This window comes from Anolis sagrei, chromosome 10 (genome assembly GCF_037176765.1).
Source record: "Anolis sagrei isolate rAnoSag1 chromosome 10, rAnoSag1.mat, whole genome shotgun sequence".
Classification (NCBI taxonomy): domain Eukaryota; kingdom Metazoa; phylum Chordata; class Lepidosauria; order Squamata; family Dactyloidae; genus Anolis; species Anolis sagrei.
Window position 1 is genome coordinate 3,279,264 of NC_090030.1, and position 15,871 is coordinate 3,295,134.

The following is a 15,871-nucleotide window of genomic DNA, read 5'->3' on the forward strand; positions in this document are numbered from 1 at the left end:
TGCCGGGAATATAGTTAGAATGATTTGCAATAACTGAAATGCTGTAAATGCTCCCCTCTCATCCCTTTTTAGAGCTTCCCAGTTGTCTGATATTTGCATTAGCCGCCCCACTATTTTAGATTCATACATGCACTTTAAACTGTAAGTTTAGTCTGCTTTTTAATCTGTCTCTTTTATAACATGCTTTTAAACTGCTTTTTATCTGACCTACTTGGGAACTACGATTCCCTTCCTTGGGCTCTTGTGCCCCATTCTGTTCTGTGCTGATCAAAGACCGTAATAAATCATTCATTGATTGATAGATAATGCAGCTACATTTTGCCTACAGAGAGGCAAAATGCGTCCTCGCTGGAAGAAAGACAAAAGAGGAGGTCACATGGCGGAGACTGCCTAGCCTTCCTGGGGCAATTTAAACTTAAAAGGCAGTTGCTGAATTCCATTACTGTGCCATCAAAGTGGGGAGGAGGCAGTGGCCAGCAGTAAAGACAAGGCCCTTTGAAAATATGCACAGGAATGTGGGGAAAGGAATCCCTGAGCTTGGCCCTGTTTCTAGGCCAGCTACTCATTAAGGACTAGAAACTTGATGCAACAAAGACTTTTGAAACCCAACAATTAGTACTTCTGCAATATCACTGTATTATTGTTGTGGTGATCAACTTCTGCTCGTTCACTCTTCTCTTTCCTATCTCTAGAGTTCAGCCCAGGTGTCACACAAATCTTCCTCCCCCGCAGCCTCCAATGGGTGCGTTCCTTATTGCTGTCCGTGCGGCAAAGGGGGGCGGTCCTTAACGTTCCGGGAGGCCGTCCCTTTGTGAGGCAGCTTCCGAAAGCGGGAAGCGCGAGGATGGAGCCCGGCGCCATGAAGGAGGCGGGAAGCGAGGCTCCCGGTGAGAGGAAACCCTTCCCTAGATTAGTTTGGATGCAGCTACACTTTAGAATGAACCCAGTTTGATACCGCTTTAACTTCTAGGGCTTAATCCTACGGGGTCCTGGGATTGGTAGCCTGGCTAGGCCCCTGCATTCTTTGGAAAGGACCCTGCGAAACTCTGGCCCCGTCTGCACTGCCATATAAAATCCAGATTATCTGCTTTGAACTGGATTATATAGCAGTGTAAACTTTGATAATCCAGTTCAAAGCAGATAATGTGGATTCTTTGCTTTGATCAGGATTATATGGCAGTGTAGACTCAGATAATCCAGTTCAAAGCACATAATGTGGATTCTTTGCTTTGATCAGGATTATATGGCAGTTTAGACTCAGATAATCCAGTTCAAAGTGGATCATGTGGATTCTTTCCTTTGATAATCTGGATTATCAAAGCAAAGAAAGGGCCTTGCTCATTCTGGATCTACACTGCCACATAATCGAGCATCTGATCCCAGATTATTAATTTCCTTTAACTGCCTTTAATTATGGATCTATTCTGCTATATCGTCCAGATTTTATCAAAGCAGACTATCTGCTTTGAAGTGGATGATAAAGAGTCTACACAGCCCTATAATCCAGATTATCAAATCAGATAATCTGGGATCAGAAACTGGAATATGTGGCAATGTAGATGGGGCCTCATTCTTAACTTCGTACAAATGTTTAGGCCCCTTCTGCACAGCCATATGAAATCCATATTATCTGCTTTGAACTGGATTATATTGCAGTGTAGACTTGGAGATTATCTGCTTTCATAATCTTAGATTATATGCCAATGTAGAAAGGGTCTTATTCCTATTGTAAGAGTTAACTTTTACCAGTTCTGCACTGCACACACATTTAAATGTGTTGTGAAGGGGTGGTTTCAATGGGCAGGTTACACTATATGTGCCTTATTTATTTTTTGCTTCCCAAATGTTTGTTAAACTTGAAGCAAACAGGTCAATTCAAACTAAATCAATATCTCCAAAGAAGGAGATTCTGGCTTGCTGGTAACAGCCTGCATAATGGATTGGATCCTTGGAGATAGGTTGCAACCTGACCAAGAAATGTTGTGTTTTGATCTAACGTTATCATGGGTTTGGGGCAGGTGTGTTCACTTTTCAGCTGGAAAAGATGCAGTTTGCACGAAGATGATGAGATGCATGAGATGACATGTCTGTACTTTAGGCAACTATGGGCTGCCTTGATTTGAAATGAGCTGTTGCTTTTATCGATTCCGACCTACAGAGAGTCGATCGCAAATTTTTCCTGGCAAAACTTGATCAGGGAAAAAAGAAACGCTTTGCCATTGCTTTCCTCTGGATGTGACAAGGTTTCTGCGTCCAACTCTGGTCTCCACGGTGCTTAAACAACAACACATCTTAGGCCCCATCTACACTGAAATATAATCCAGTTTCTGAATCTAGACTATCTGTTTTGAACTACATTATAGGGCAGTGTTGACCCAGCCTTTGAAGGACAGTATTGTGCATGTTAGGATACCATCCTCTTGGAACAATAGTAAGTAAAATAAAAGGAACTAGCGGTGGAGTCAAACAGTGTGGGGAAATCAGATCTGATATTTTTCTCTTTAAAGGGGATACAAATAAAAAAGGAATACTGGAACTATGTGTCCCAATAGACAAGTATTTCCGGTATTTCTGATGGTAGAGAAAGTACAAGCAAGTGCGGTCTTGCTTTTGTTATTCCCCCCCCCCCCCACCCTCCAGTTCTGTAGGCTGGATCTACAGAACTATATAATTCAGATCATCAGTCAAATAATCCAGTTTATCTGATTTGAACGGGGTTATATGAGGGCCCTTCCACACAGCCTATATTCCTGGAATATCAAGGCAGAAAATCCCATAGTATCTGCTTTGAACTGGGTTATTTGAGTCCATACTCAGACAATGTGGGATTTTCTGCCTTGATATTCTGGGATATAGGGTTGTGTGTAAGCGCACTGAGTTTGGACTCAGATAAGGCTAATAGAGGAGTTGTGGACCAAAACATTGGAGGATCAGTGAAAGCTCAGTGGATGGCATTAGATGAGTCATATTCTGGTGTTGTTGAAGGCTTTCATGGCTGGAATCACTGGGTTGCTGTATGTTTTCTAGGCTGTATAACCATGTTCCAGAAGCAGGAGATAATGATTCTGGAATATGGCCTTACAGCCCGGAAAACTCACAGCAACCCAGTCATATTCTTCTTGAATAATTCATAAAGTTTTGGGGATAATACAAGGTGGAAAAAAAGTGCTACCTACACCTCATGCTCTGCTATTGGAAGGCCAATGCAAGCTTCCTAAAAAGTTCTTGCAGTGTGTATTCGAGGTGTTGATTGTGTTTGAGTTGTTGATGCTCTTTCAGGGAAAGCAGGGAAAGTACAAGAGCAATTGCTGCCATTTCAGATGAATGGGCGTTAATGGGCTGCTGTTTCCATGTGAAAGGGAAATGGCAATTGCTGCCTTTTCAGGCGGATAGGTCTTTAGCTGCCCAACTCTAACAGAGGGATTTATTTTTAATGGCTCTGTGAGATCGCACCTTATAAACCCAGGGCAGAATAGTTTTAGAGTGATGCTGCAGAGTGATTTTAAAAGGTGAGAAGTCCTTTACGTCAAAATATGTTTGGTCAAAATGCCATCTTGAGGCCAAGCTGGTGCAATTTAGGAACTAAATCAGCAGCTTTGTGGACAAAAGGTTAATCTTAGAGATACTAAGGAACTGTGGGAGTTGAAGTCCAAAACACTTGGAGGGCCAAGTTGGCCCATGCCTGCTCTAGAGCAAAAACATAGAAGGAATGGCTTGTATTCCAGTGTGGTTTTGGTTCAGTGGCACCCATTGATAGGGCAGGTAACAAATAGTCTTGTTGTTTGTTTGTTTATTTATTTGCAACATTTATATGCCACCCTTCTCACCCCGAAGGGGACTTAGAGCAGCTTACAAGTTTTATGTACATACAATATATTATTAGCATTGCACAATATTACTATACAATATTACTATATTGTAATATAGTAAGGACCTTGAGATCGTCTGGGGAGGCCCTTCTCTTGATCCCGCCTGCATCACAGGCACGGCTGGCGGGGACGAGGGAGAGGGCCTTCTCGGTGGTGGCCCCCTGGCTGTGGAACACTCTCCTGGCACACATCAGACAGGCGCCCTCCCTCATGTCCTTTCGAAAAAGCCTTAAGACCTGGCTGTTCGAGAGGGCATTTAATTAAGTGCTAAGCAACTACATTACGGTAATGAGAACTGGAATGGTACAAGGAAAATGAGACTGGCTATGATTCTACTAAGAGACGAAGCGGATTTTTATGTAGTTTGTATTTGTTGTATAGTCATATGTTGTTGATACTGGCCTCTGTAACTGTCTTTTTATGTTTTTTTTTATGTGTACTGTACACCGCCATGAGTCGCCCGTAAGGGCTGAGAATGGCGGTCAATAAGTGCATCTAATAATAAAATTGTACTATACCACTATACTGCAATATTACATGTAATATGAATATGTAATATGAAATTTAAAATTATTATATTGTATTATTATTAGTATTATATCATATTACAATACTATCAATAATATATGTGTATACAATATATTATATTAGCATAGCACAATATTAGTACTATATATTACTATACCACTATAATGCAGTATTATTAGTTATATTACACATAATATGTGAAACATAAAATTATTATATTGTATTATATTGTATATTATCAATAAAATATATGTATACAATATATTATTTTATTAGCACAGAACAATATTAGTATTATATATTACTATTTTGTTCTATACCACGATACTGCAATATTATTAGTTATATTACACGTAATATGAAATATAAAACTATTATATTGTATTATATTGTATTATCATTAAAATATATGTATACAATATATTATTTTATTAGCACAGCACAAAATTAGTATTATATATTACTATAGTGTTCTATACCATGATACTGCAATATTATTAGTAATATTGCATGTAATATAAATTACAAAATTATTATATTGTATTATTATTAGTATTATATTGTATTGCATTATAATATTATCAATATTATAGGAGCCCCTGGTGGCGCAGTGGGTTAAACCCCTGTGCCGTTAGGACTGAAGACCGACAGGTTGCAGGTTCAAATCCGGGGAGAGGCGGATGAGCTCCCTCTATCAGCTCTAGCTCCTCATGCAAAGGGGACATGAGAGAAGCCTCCCACAAGGATGATCAAAACATCCAGGCGTCCCCTGGGCAACATCCTTGCAGACGGCCAATTCTCTCACACCAGAAGCGACTTGCGGTTTTTCAAGTTGCTCCTGACACAAAAAAAAAAATTAATATTATATGTTTATACAATATAATATATTATTAGCACAGCACAATATTAGTGTTATATATTACTATATTGTACTACACCACTATACTGTAATATTATTAGTAATATTACATGTAATATAAAATATAAAATTATTATATTGTATTATTGTTAGTATTATATTGTATTGCATTATAATATTATCAGTAATATATGTGTATACAATATATTATCAACACAGCACAATATTAGTGTTATGTATTACTATGTTGTACTATACCACTATATTGTAATATTATTAGTAATATTACATGTAATATAAATTACAGAATTATTATGTTGTCATTATTTGTATTATATTGTATTGCATTATACTATTATCAATAATATATGTGTATACAATATATTATTAACAACACAATATTAGTGTTATGTATTACTATGTTGTACTATGCCACTATACTGTAATATTATTAGTAATATTACATGTAATATAAATTACAGAATTATTATGTTGTCATTATTTGTATTATATTGTATTGCATTATAATATCAATAATATATGTGTATACAATATATTATTATATATTACTATATTGTACTATACCACTATACTATAATATTATTAGTAATATTACATGTAATATAAATTACAGAATTATTATATTGTCATTATTTGTATTATATTGTATTGCATTATAATATTATCAATAATATATGTGTATACAATATATTATTATATATTACTATATTGTACTATACCACTATACTGCAATATTATTAGTAATATTACATGTAGTATAAAATACAAAATTATTATATAGTAGTATTGTTAGTATTATATTGTATTGCATTATAATATTATCAATAATATATGTGTATACAATATATTATTAGCACAGCACAATATTATATATTACTATATTGTACTATACCACTATGCTGCAATATTATTAGTAATGTTGTCATTGTTTTGTGTTATTATTGTGTATTGGAGAGGGTGCTTCCAGTCCTTTCCCGGGGCCTGGCTGCACGTGGCTCGCCTTTCCAGCTGCCGGGTGGTTCATCTAAGGCGGAAAAGCCCGAACCCGGCAGCCGGAAAACCCCGAAGCGCATTCGTTTGCTTGAGCGGCTTCCGAATTCTTCCGAGCATTGATGTTCCGGAAATACCCGAGCGCCTTCGTTGTTCCGTTTCACCCTCTGCCCCCTCCGGAGGCTTTCCGGAGGTTGCCGAGCGGCGTCCCGGAAAGTGCCGAGCGCGGGTATGTCCTCTTCCCATGCCATCCATGGGAGGCCGAGTGTTTCCGGAGATTGCCGAGCGGCGTCCGAGCGTGCGAAAGGACGCGGCGGCGTCGGGCCTGGTCGTTTTCGGGCGGAAAGGAAGGAAGAAAGGGAGGCAAGCGAGAGGTAGGGCGGGCCGGCCTCGGAAGGGGGGCTCCGGGGGCCCCTTCCCCGCCTCCCTTTGTTCCAGGAGCCCCCCACCCCCTCCCCTTTTGTGACCCCAGCTGTCAATCAAGCCCCTCCTCCCGCCCCCTTTCCTCCATGTTTTCCTCTTTCTGTCAAAAACCCCAGAACTCTTAAGTATGGGACTCTTCCCACTTTAAGGCCCTTCTACACTGCCATATAATCCAGATTATCCACCTTGAACTCCAATTATAATACTGTGTAGACTCATATAATCCAGTGCAAGGCAAATAATCTGGATTATAGGGCAGTGAAGACTCGGGTCAAAGCGGGGAATATGGGTTATATGGTAGAGAAGGCTCAGATCATCCAGTTGAAAGTGGATAATCTGGATTATATGGCAGTGTGGACTCATATCGTCCAGTTCAAGGCATATAATCTGGATTATATGGTAGAGAAGGCTCAGATTATCCAGTTCAATGTGGATAATCTGGATTATATGGTAGAGAAGGCTCAGATTATCCAGTTCAATGTGGCTCAGATCATCCAGTTGAAAGTGGATAATCTGGATTATATGGCAGTGTAGACTCATATTGTCCAGTTCAAGGCATATAATCTGGATTATATGGCAGTGTAGACTCATATTGTCCAGTTCAAAGTGGATAATCTGGATGATATGGCAGTTTAGACTTTCATCATCCAGTTCAAGGCGGATAATCTGGATTATATGGCAGTGTGGACTCATATCGTCCAGTTCAAGGTGGATAATCTGGGTTATATGGTAGTGTGGGCTCATATCGTCCAGTTCAATGTGCATAATCTGGATTATATGGCAGTTTAGACTCTCGTCATCCACTTCAAGGCGGATAATCTGGATGATATGGCAGTTTAGACTCATCATCCACTTCAAGATGGATAATTTGGTTTATATGGCAGTGTAGTCTCATATCGTCGAGTTCAAGGCATATAATCTGGATTATATGGCAGTGTAGACTCATATTGTCCAGTTCAAAGTGGATAATCTGGATGATATGGCAGTTTAGACTTTCATCATCCAGTTCAAGGCGGATAATCTGGATTATATGGCAGTGTAGACTCATATTGTCCAGTTCAAGGCATATAATCTGGATTATATGGCAGTGCGGACTCATATTGTCCAGTTCAAAGTGGATAATCTGGATGATATGGCAGTTTAGACTTTCATCATCCAGTTCAAGGCGGATAATCTGGATTATATGGCAGTGTAGACTCGTATCGTCCAGTTTAAAGTGGATAATCTGGGTTATATGGCACTGTAGATTCATATTGTCCAGTTGTTGTTGCTGCTGCTGTTGTTATATGGATTATATCACTGTTGCTGTGAGTTTTCCGGACTGTCTGGCCATGTCGCAGAAGCATTCTCTCCTGATGTTTCATCCACAACTATGGCAGGCAACCTCAGAGGTTGTGAGGTCTATTGGAAACTAGGGAAACGGGATTTATATATCTGTGGAATGATGTCCTGGGTGGGAGAAAGAACTCTTGTCTGCTTGAGGCAGGTGTGAATATTGCAGTTGGTCACCTTCATTAGCATTGAATGGCCTTGCAGCTGCAAAGTCAATCAGTGAGGGTATCTGCATAGAAGTCTGTCCAAAATGGGGCAAGTAGGGTGTGTGTGTGTGTGTATGTGTGTGTGTGTGTGTGTGTATATATATATATATACATATACATATATATATGTTGAATGTTTTGAAAAACTCTAAATTCAGGGCAGTAAATAACGAGCAACACTCAAAAAGCAGGGGGGTTCCAGACAAGAATAAATCAGGGCCAGCTAATACTTTCAAACAAAGGATTCCCCTAGGCAGCAATCAGCCAGGCTTTAAAGCTGCAAGGCCAGTTGCAACATTCACACTTGCCTCAAGCAGACAAGAGTCCTTTCTCCCACCTTGGACTTGATTCCACAAATATATAAACCCCACTTGCCCTTCTCCACAAATAACCTGCTTTTCCTTTATCTCACCTGAGTTTTTAATCAGTTTTTAATTAGTTTTCTTTTAATCATTACATGTAACTCGCCCATTGTCACTGCGATTGTGTTTATTGTAATTTTATATCGTTATGCATTCATATATTTTATGTAATCATGATGTTGTTGTTTATTGTTGCGTTTTTGGTTTTATTGCTGCAATTTGTTGTTTGGGCTTAACCTCATGTAAGCTGCCTCGAGTCCCCATCGGGGAGATGGTGGTGGGGTATAAATAAAGATTATTATTATTATTAGTTTTTATTCTCAGAAGAAGGCAACAACAGGCCTCCTCTGAACCAATCTTGCCAAGAAGACCTTGTGATTTAAGTCTTCAAGAATCTATATATATAAAAATGCTCTGGTCATAATGAGTACCTTAAAAACGAAAGAACTAATGAATGAAATCACACCAAATTTGGCAACAAAACATCTCACAACACAAGGAGTGACCATCACTCAAAAAATTATGATTTTGTCATTTGGGAGTTGTAGATGCTGGGATTTATAGTTTAGCTACAATCAAAGAGCATTCTGAACTCCACCAATGATGGAATTGAACCAAACTTGGCACACAGGACTCCCTTGGCCAACAGAAAACACTGGAAGGGTTTGGTGGGCATTGACCTTGAGTTTGGGAGTTGTAGTTCACCTACATCCAGAGAGCACTGTGGACTCAAACAATGATGGATTGGGACCAAACTTGGCACGACCACTCAATATGCCCAAATATGAACACAGATGGAGTTTGGGGGAAATAGACTTTGACATTTGGGAGTTGTAGTTACTGGGATTTATAGTTCACCTACAATCAAAGAGCATTCTGAACCCCACGAACGACAGAATTGGGGCAAACTTCCCACACAGAACCCCCCTGACCAACAGAAAATACTTAAGGCCATGAAGTCCAACTCCCTTCATCAGGGCAAGAAAATGTAATCAAAGTCCTCCTGATAAAGAGCCATCCAGCCATCAATATAGATAGATAGATAGATAGATAGATAGATATTATTCACACACACAGATATAGTATCATAGATTTGAAAGGGACCCCTAAAGAATGACAATTATATGCTGCATGTTCCAGAGTGGGCAAACCAGACACTCTTCACATCAACACTGACAAAGAAACAGCAAGAAATACTGTTTACCCACAAGTATCAAGAAACTACATATATTACAAACCAACACTTACTAATTACTTTATTTTCCAGATCAACAGACTGGGCCACAGCAACGCCTGGCAGGGGACAGCTAGTATTGTATAAAGTAGATGGTCAAGAACGGTGACCTTGATTAAGGAAAATTGTTGGAAGTCAATACCTTTATGATACCCACGAGAAACTATCAAATTGTTTGTTAATATGCAGCTAATAAGCAAGATAATCTGACTCAAATTAAGTTAGGTAACATTCTAATTGAAGAGCACATCCTAGTTCAACTCTGTCACTCCTTCCCAACTACTACTAAGGAGGCTGTTCAGGTCCTGAACCGGTGCTTGGCCGCTGTGTCGGACTGGATGAGGACTAACGAATTGAGATTGAATCCAGACAAGACAGAGGTCCTACTGGTCAGTCGAAAGGCCGAACAGGGCATAGGGTTACAGCCTGTGTTAGACGGGGTTACACTCCCCCGGAAGACGCAGGTTCGCAGCTTGGGTGTGATCCTGGGTTCATCGCTGAACCTGGATCTCCAGATTTCGGCAGTGAGCAGGGGAGTATTTGCACAATTAAAACTTGTGCGCCAGCTGCGCCCGTACCTTAGGAAGTCTGACTTGGCCACGGTAGTCCACGCTCTGGTTACATCCCATATAGATTACTGCAACGCGCTCTACGTGGGGTTGCCTTTGAAGACGGCCCGGAAGCTTCAAATTTATTTATTATTTATTTAGAGTTTTTATAGCCCGGTCTTCTCAACCTCCGAGGAGGGACTCAGGCCGGCTAACAAAATGGGATTCAATACAATAAGAAAAGCATTATAAATCATCAATATAAAATACATTAAATACAATTCATACAAGTTACAGCAAAAATCAGTTCATCAGAATGAATCACAAATTCATCACCATCCGCCAGAAAGGTCAGCAGTTATTGACTCTGTCATCATTCTGCAAATGCAGTATCCCAAAGCCATGTCTTTACCAGTTTTCTAAACGTCAGGAGGGAAGAGGCAGATCTAATCTCCATCAGGAGGAAGTTCCAAAGCTGAGGGGCCACCACCGAGAAGGCCCTGTCCCTCGTCCCCACCAAACACGATTGCGAAGGCGGTGGGACCGAGAGCAGGGCCCCTCCAGCGTGCGGCAGCCAGGTTGCTAACAGGAGCGGGGCTCAGGGAGCATACAACTCCTCTGTTGAATCAGCTCCACTGGCTGCCAGTCTGCTACCGGGCTCAATCCAAAGTGCTGGCTTTAGCCTATAAAGCCCTAAATGGTTCTGGCCCAGTCTATCTATCTCTCTCTACGAACCCGCCAGGAACTTAAGATCGCCTGCTCTCGATCCCGCCTGCTTCACAGGCACGTCTGGCGGGGACGAGAGACAGGGCCTTCTCTGTGGTGGCTCCCCAGCTGTGGAACTCCCTCCCCAGGGATATTAGAACTCCCTCCCACCTGACTTTCTGAAAAAGAGTAAAAACTTGGCTCTTTGAGCAAGCATTCGGAACCCCAGAGTAAACAGACAAACTAGAGTTGGAAATTGACCCAGGAACGGCCAAGACAATGTAACGGATGAAGATTTGAACGAGAGGACATCGTTTCTTTTTAAATTGTTTATTATGCACTGTCGTTTATGTTTAATTGCACTTGATGTTTTTGCTTTATCAATGTATGTAATTTGTTTCGGCATCGAATTGTGCCGACTGTGTATACTGCCCTGAGTCACCTTTGGGCTGAAATGGGCGGGATAGAAATAATGTAAATAATGTAAATAAATAAATGCAAGTTCTGTCCTAGGAAAACAAATTGAACCTGCTTCTTTGTCGTTCTAGGTATGGAGACCAGAAAGCTAATTACCGCTACGGACAACCAGTATTCTGGTATGCTCTTAAAGGCTTTGGATGAGCAACGTGGCCACGGACTTTTCTGTGACGTTACTGTCATTGTGGAGGACCGGAAATTCCGAGCCCATCGAAATGTCCTCTCCGCCTCAAGCACTTACTTCCAGCAGCTCTTCTCGGTGGCCGGGCAAGTGGTGGAGCTGAACTTTGTTAGGGCAGAGATCTTTGCAGAAATTCTCAACTACATCTACAGTTCCAAAATAGTCAGAGTGAGGTCGGACTTGCTCGACGAGTTGATCAAATCAGGGCAGTTGCTGGGAGTCAAGTTTTTGGCCGATCTGGGGGCCCCTCTGCAGCAAGTGAAGAACATGTCGGGCGGGATGGGGCCCGGCACGTCGGAAATCCCCAACCCGGACGCAAACAGCCTCGAAACGCTAAACTCTCCAGCCCAGCCCGGGACGCGGGATCTCATTGATGAGAAACCTGTGATAATGGAAACGTTTTCGTTGTGCGACAAGGAGTGCGACAACACGAAGATCACCATTAGCGATTCCGATGACGACGACGACGTCATTTTCTGTTCGGAGCTCGTAGCACCAAAGGAGCCCAAAGGGGCAACCCAAGGCCAGCCTTGCGCAAACTCAGTGGGGGCTTCTGAGCAAACAAACTGTGGGAGCAGCACCTCCCCTCAATCCGTGGCAGACTCCTCCGCCGTTCAGACAAACCCAACCGAAGGCCAAGCACCGACTGAGGCGCCTGCCCCTTCTGCTCTGAACGCTGCGGCACCTCACATCCTGACGTTGAATCCGTCGCAGATGGGTGCTTCGCCGGATGTTAGCTCGTCGCACGAAATAGAGGTGTCTCCTATCCCTGAGGAGAATCAGCCGCCATGCCATAACGATTCTTTGACAGACATGGAAACCAATGCCGTTGACGAGGAGGAAGAGGACGACGAGGATGTGGAAGACGACGACGACATCCTCGGCGCGTCCAGCCCGGGTTCGGCGAGCAGTAGCTCTTTGGTCCAGCAGCCCACTACTACTCCCAAGCCTACTATTGCTGCTGCTTCTACTACTATTACTACTACTGATGTTACCACTGCTGCTGTTGTGTCTACAACCGACAACGCGGGGCTTCAGAAGACGCAAGCGATCGCCCTGCTGCAGAAGCCGGTCCCTCAACCGAACGAGTTCAACATCAAGATTTCGAACGTTATCTCTGCGAGCAAAAAGGATGCTCCGGCGGGCGTTGCGCCGAAGCATATCACCGAAGGCCAGAAGACGATCACGTTGGACACGGCGACGGAGATCGAAGGCTTGTCGACGGGTTGCAAGGTGTACGCGAATATCGGCGAAGATACTTACGACGTTGTCATTCCGGTGAAACACGAGGCCGATGGGGAGGTCCGGCTGGACGACGTTCCCAGGACGTCGGGGGATGATTCCGCCGACCGGAAGCGGCTGAAGGTCAAGCACGACGACCATTATGAACTTATCATGGACGGGAAAGTCTATTACATCTGTATCGTGTGCCGGAGGTCCTACGTTTGCCTGACGAGTTTGCGGAGACACTTTAACGTCCATTCCTGGGAGAAGAAATACCCCTGCCGCTACTGCGAGAAGGTTTTCCCTCTGGCCGAGTACCGCACCAAGCACGAGATCCACCACACCGGAGAGAGAAGGTACCAGTGCTTGGCGTGCGGTCAGTGCTTCATCAACTATCAGGTCATGGCGACACACCTGCGTTCCGTGCACAGCCAGGATCCTTCGGGGGAGTCCAAGCTGTACCGCCTGCACCCGTGCCGCTCTCTGCAGATCAGAAATTATGCATATATTTCAGGTAGTTCTAGCAATAGCATACCGATGGCGAATGACAATGCTCTCGTTTACCCCGTTGCTCCTGCAAAAGATGCTTCTCAGGAACCAGCCCCGAACCCTCCGGCAAAGCCAATGACGTGGGACGATATCTTTGTTCCCCAGGCGAACGAGTCTCTCTTTAAACAAAACCCATCCGACGGTAGTACTGAGTTTGAGTTCGTGATACCCGAATCGTATTGAAATGATCTGAAATGGAAATGTGGGATTTTTTTTTATATATATATACATATATATAAAAAAGATAAAGTTAAAAAATATCCCTGCAAAAATGGGCTGCTCGAGAAAAAAAGTTGTAGAACATCTCATGTTATGTAAACAAAGTCTGTGTATTTTATACCTAGCCAGCAAAAGGTAGTATTTTGAAAGTAGAATCCCTGTGATGTTTTGGGTGACCTTGTGAAAGATGCTTGGACGGAGCGGGAAACACCTTTAGTTGAGGGCAGGCAACGTTGTTTAGGAAATTACACGCTCAGAGCACTTAGCTCATTGGTGTCCATCCAGGTCAGGAACGTTCCCAACCACAGCAAAATGTACAATAATGGGAATATTACCACTTGAACCACTTACTATGTATTCCCTTCTTCCATATTAGCACTTTAACGCAGAAAGTCCTTTCATCATTAATGCTGGAGACTACAAAAGGGCGGTCGAGATAGGTTTTTTGAAATAGAAAACAATACGGTCTTTGTGTTGTCGAAGGTTTTATAGCCAGAGTCATTGGGTTGCAGTGAGTATTCCAGGCTGCCTGGCCATATTCCAGAAGCATTCTCTCCTGACATTTCGCCCACACCTATGGCAGGCATCCTCAGAGGTTGTGAGGTCTGTTGGAAACTAGGCAAGTGGGGTTTATATCCCTGTGGAATGATGTCCAGGGTGGGAGAAAGAACTCCTGTCTGCTTGAGGCGAGTGTGAATGTTGCCATTGGCTACCTTGATTAGTATTGAATGGCCTTGCAACTGCAAAGTCAGTCAGTGAGGGTATCTGCGTAGAGGTCTGTTCAAAATGAGGCAAGGAGGGTGTATATATATCTGTGGAATGATGTCCAAGGTGGGAGAAAGAATTCTTGGCTGTTGCAGGCAAGTGTGAATGTTGTAATTAACCATCTTGTTTAGCATCAAGTAGCCTTGCAGCTTCCAAGCCTGGCTGGTTGCTGCCTGGTGGGAATCCTTTGCTGGGAGGTGCTAGCTGGACTTGATTGTTTCTTGTCTGGAATTCCCTGTTTGTTAAAAAAAAACTCTAAAATTTGGACAGTAAATAAAGAACAACACTCAAAGCAGGGAAATTCCAGACAAGAATCAATCAGGGCCAGCTAACACCTCCCAACAAAGGAGTCCCCCAGGCAGCAACCAGACAGGCTTTGAAGCTGCAATGCCATTTAATGCTAATCAAGGTGACCAGCTGGAACATTCACACTTGCCTCAAGCAGACAACAGTTCTTTTGCCTGCCTTGAATATTCCAGATATATACACCCAACTAGCTTAGTTTCCAACAGACCTCCTTGATTAGCACTGAATGGCCTTTGAGCTTCAAAGCCTGGCTGATTACTGCCTGGGGGAATACTTTGTTGGGAGGTGTTAGCTGGCCCTGATTTCTTTTTGTCTGGAATTCCCCCATTTTTTAAAGTATTGCTCTTCATTTAATGTCCTGATTTTGTCTGTTGGAGGCAAGTGTGAATATTGCAATTAATCACCTTGATTAGCATTGAAAAACCTAAACTCTAAAATCAGGATATTAAATAAAGAACAACACTCTAAAAACAAGGGAATTCCAGGCATGAAACCATCAGGGCCAGCTAACACCTCCCAACAAAGTATTCCCCCAGGCAGTAATCAGCCAGGCTTTGAAGCTCCAAGGCCATTCAGTGCTAATCAAGGAGGTCTGTTGCAGCATTCACACTTGCCTCAAGCAGACAAGAATTCTTCATCCCACCCTGTACATTATTCCACAGATAGATAGATAGATAGATAGATAGATAGATAGATACTCAACTTGCCTTGATTCCAACAGACCTCTATTCAGATGCCCTCACAGATTGACTTTGAAGCTGCAATGCCATTCAATGCTAATCAAGGTGGCCAATTGCAGCATTCACACTTTCCTCAAACAGAAAAGAGTTCTTTCTCCCACCCTACGTATTCTTCCACAGATACATAAACCCCACTTGCCTAGTTTCCAACAGACCTCACAACCTCTGGGGATGCCTGCCATAGATGTGGGCGAAACATCAGGAGAGAATGCTTCTGGAACATGGGCTATACAGCCCAGAAAACTCACCGCAACCCAGTGTGGTCTTTACCTCTGAAGGTAGCTTAGCTCAGTGCGGCTCCAACAGCATTACCCATGAATCCCATTATTATTA

The 15,871-nt window shown here is 42.5% G+C and overlaps 1 protein-coding gene across 2 annotated transcripts; it reads left to right on the top strand.

Moving 5' to 3' along the window:
* The first annotated feature begins 789 nt into the window (after positions 1–789).
* On the top strand, positions 790–15,337 carry ZBTB33 (zinc finger and BTB domain containing 33). Of its 2 annotated transcripts, none has more exons than XM_060756037.2 (2): positions 790–887; positions 11,626–15,337. In XM_060756037.2, the coding sequence occupies exons 1-2, from the start codon at positions 845–847 to the stop codon at positions 13,689–13,691; spliced, it is 2,109 nt and encodes a 702-aa protein (XP_060612020.1). In that variant the 5' UTR covers positions 790–844; the 3' UTR covers positions 13,692–15,337. The 2 variants fall into 2 exon arrangements, with proteins under 2 accessions (XP_060612020.1, XP_060612021.1); XM_060756038.2 differs by lacking the exon at positions 790–887 and adding an exon at positions 6,531–6,641.
* The last annotated feature ends 534 nt before the right edge of the window (positions 15,338–15,871 follow it).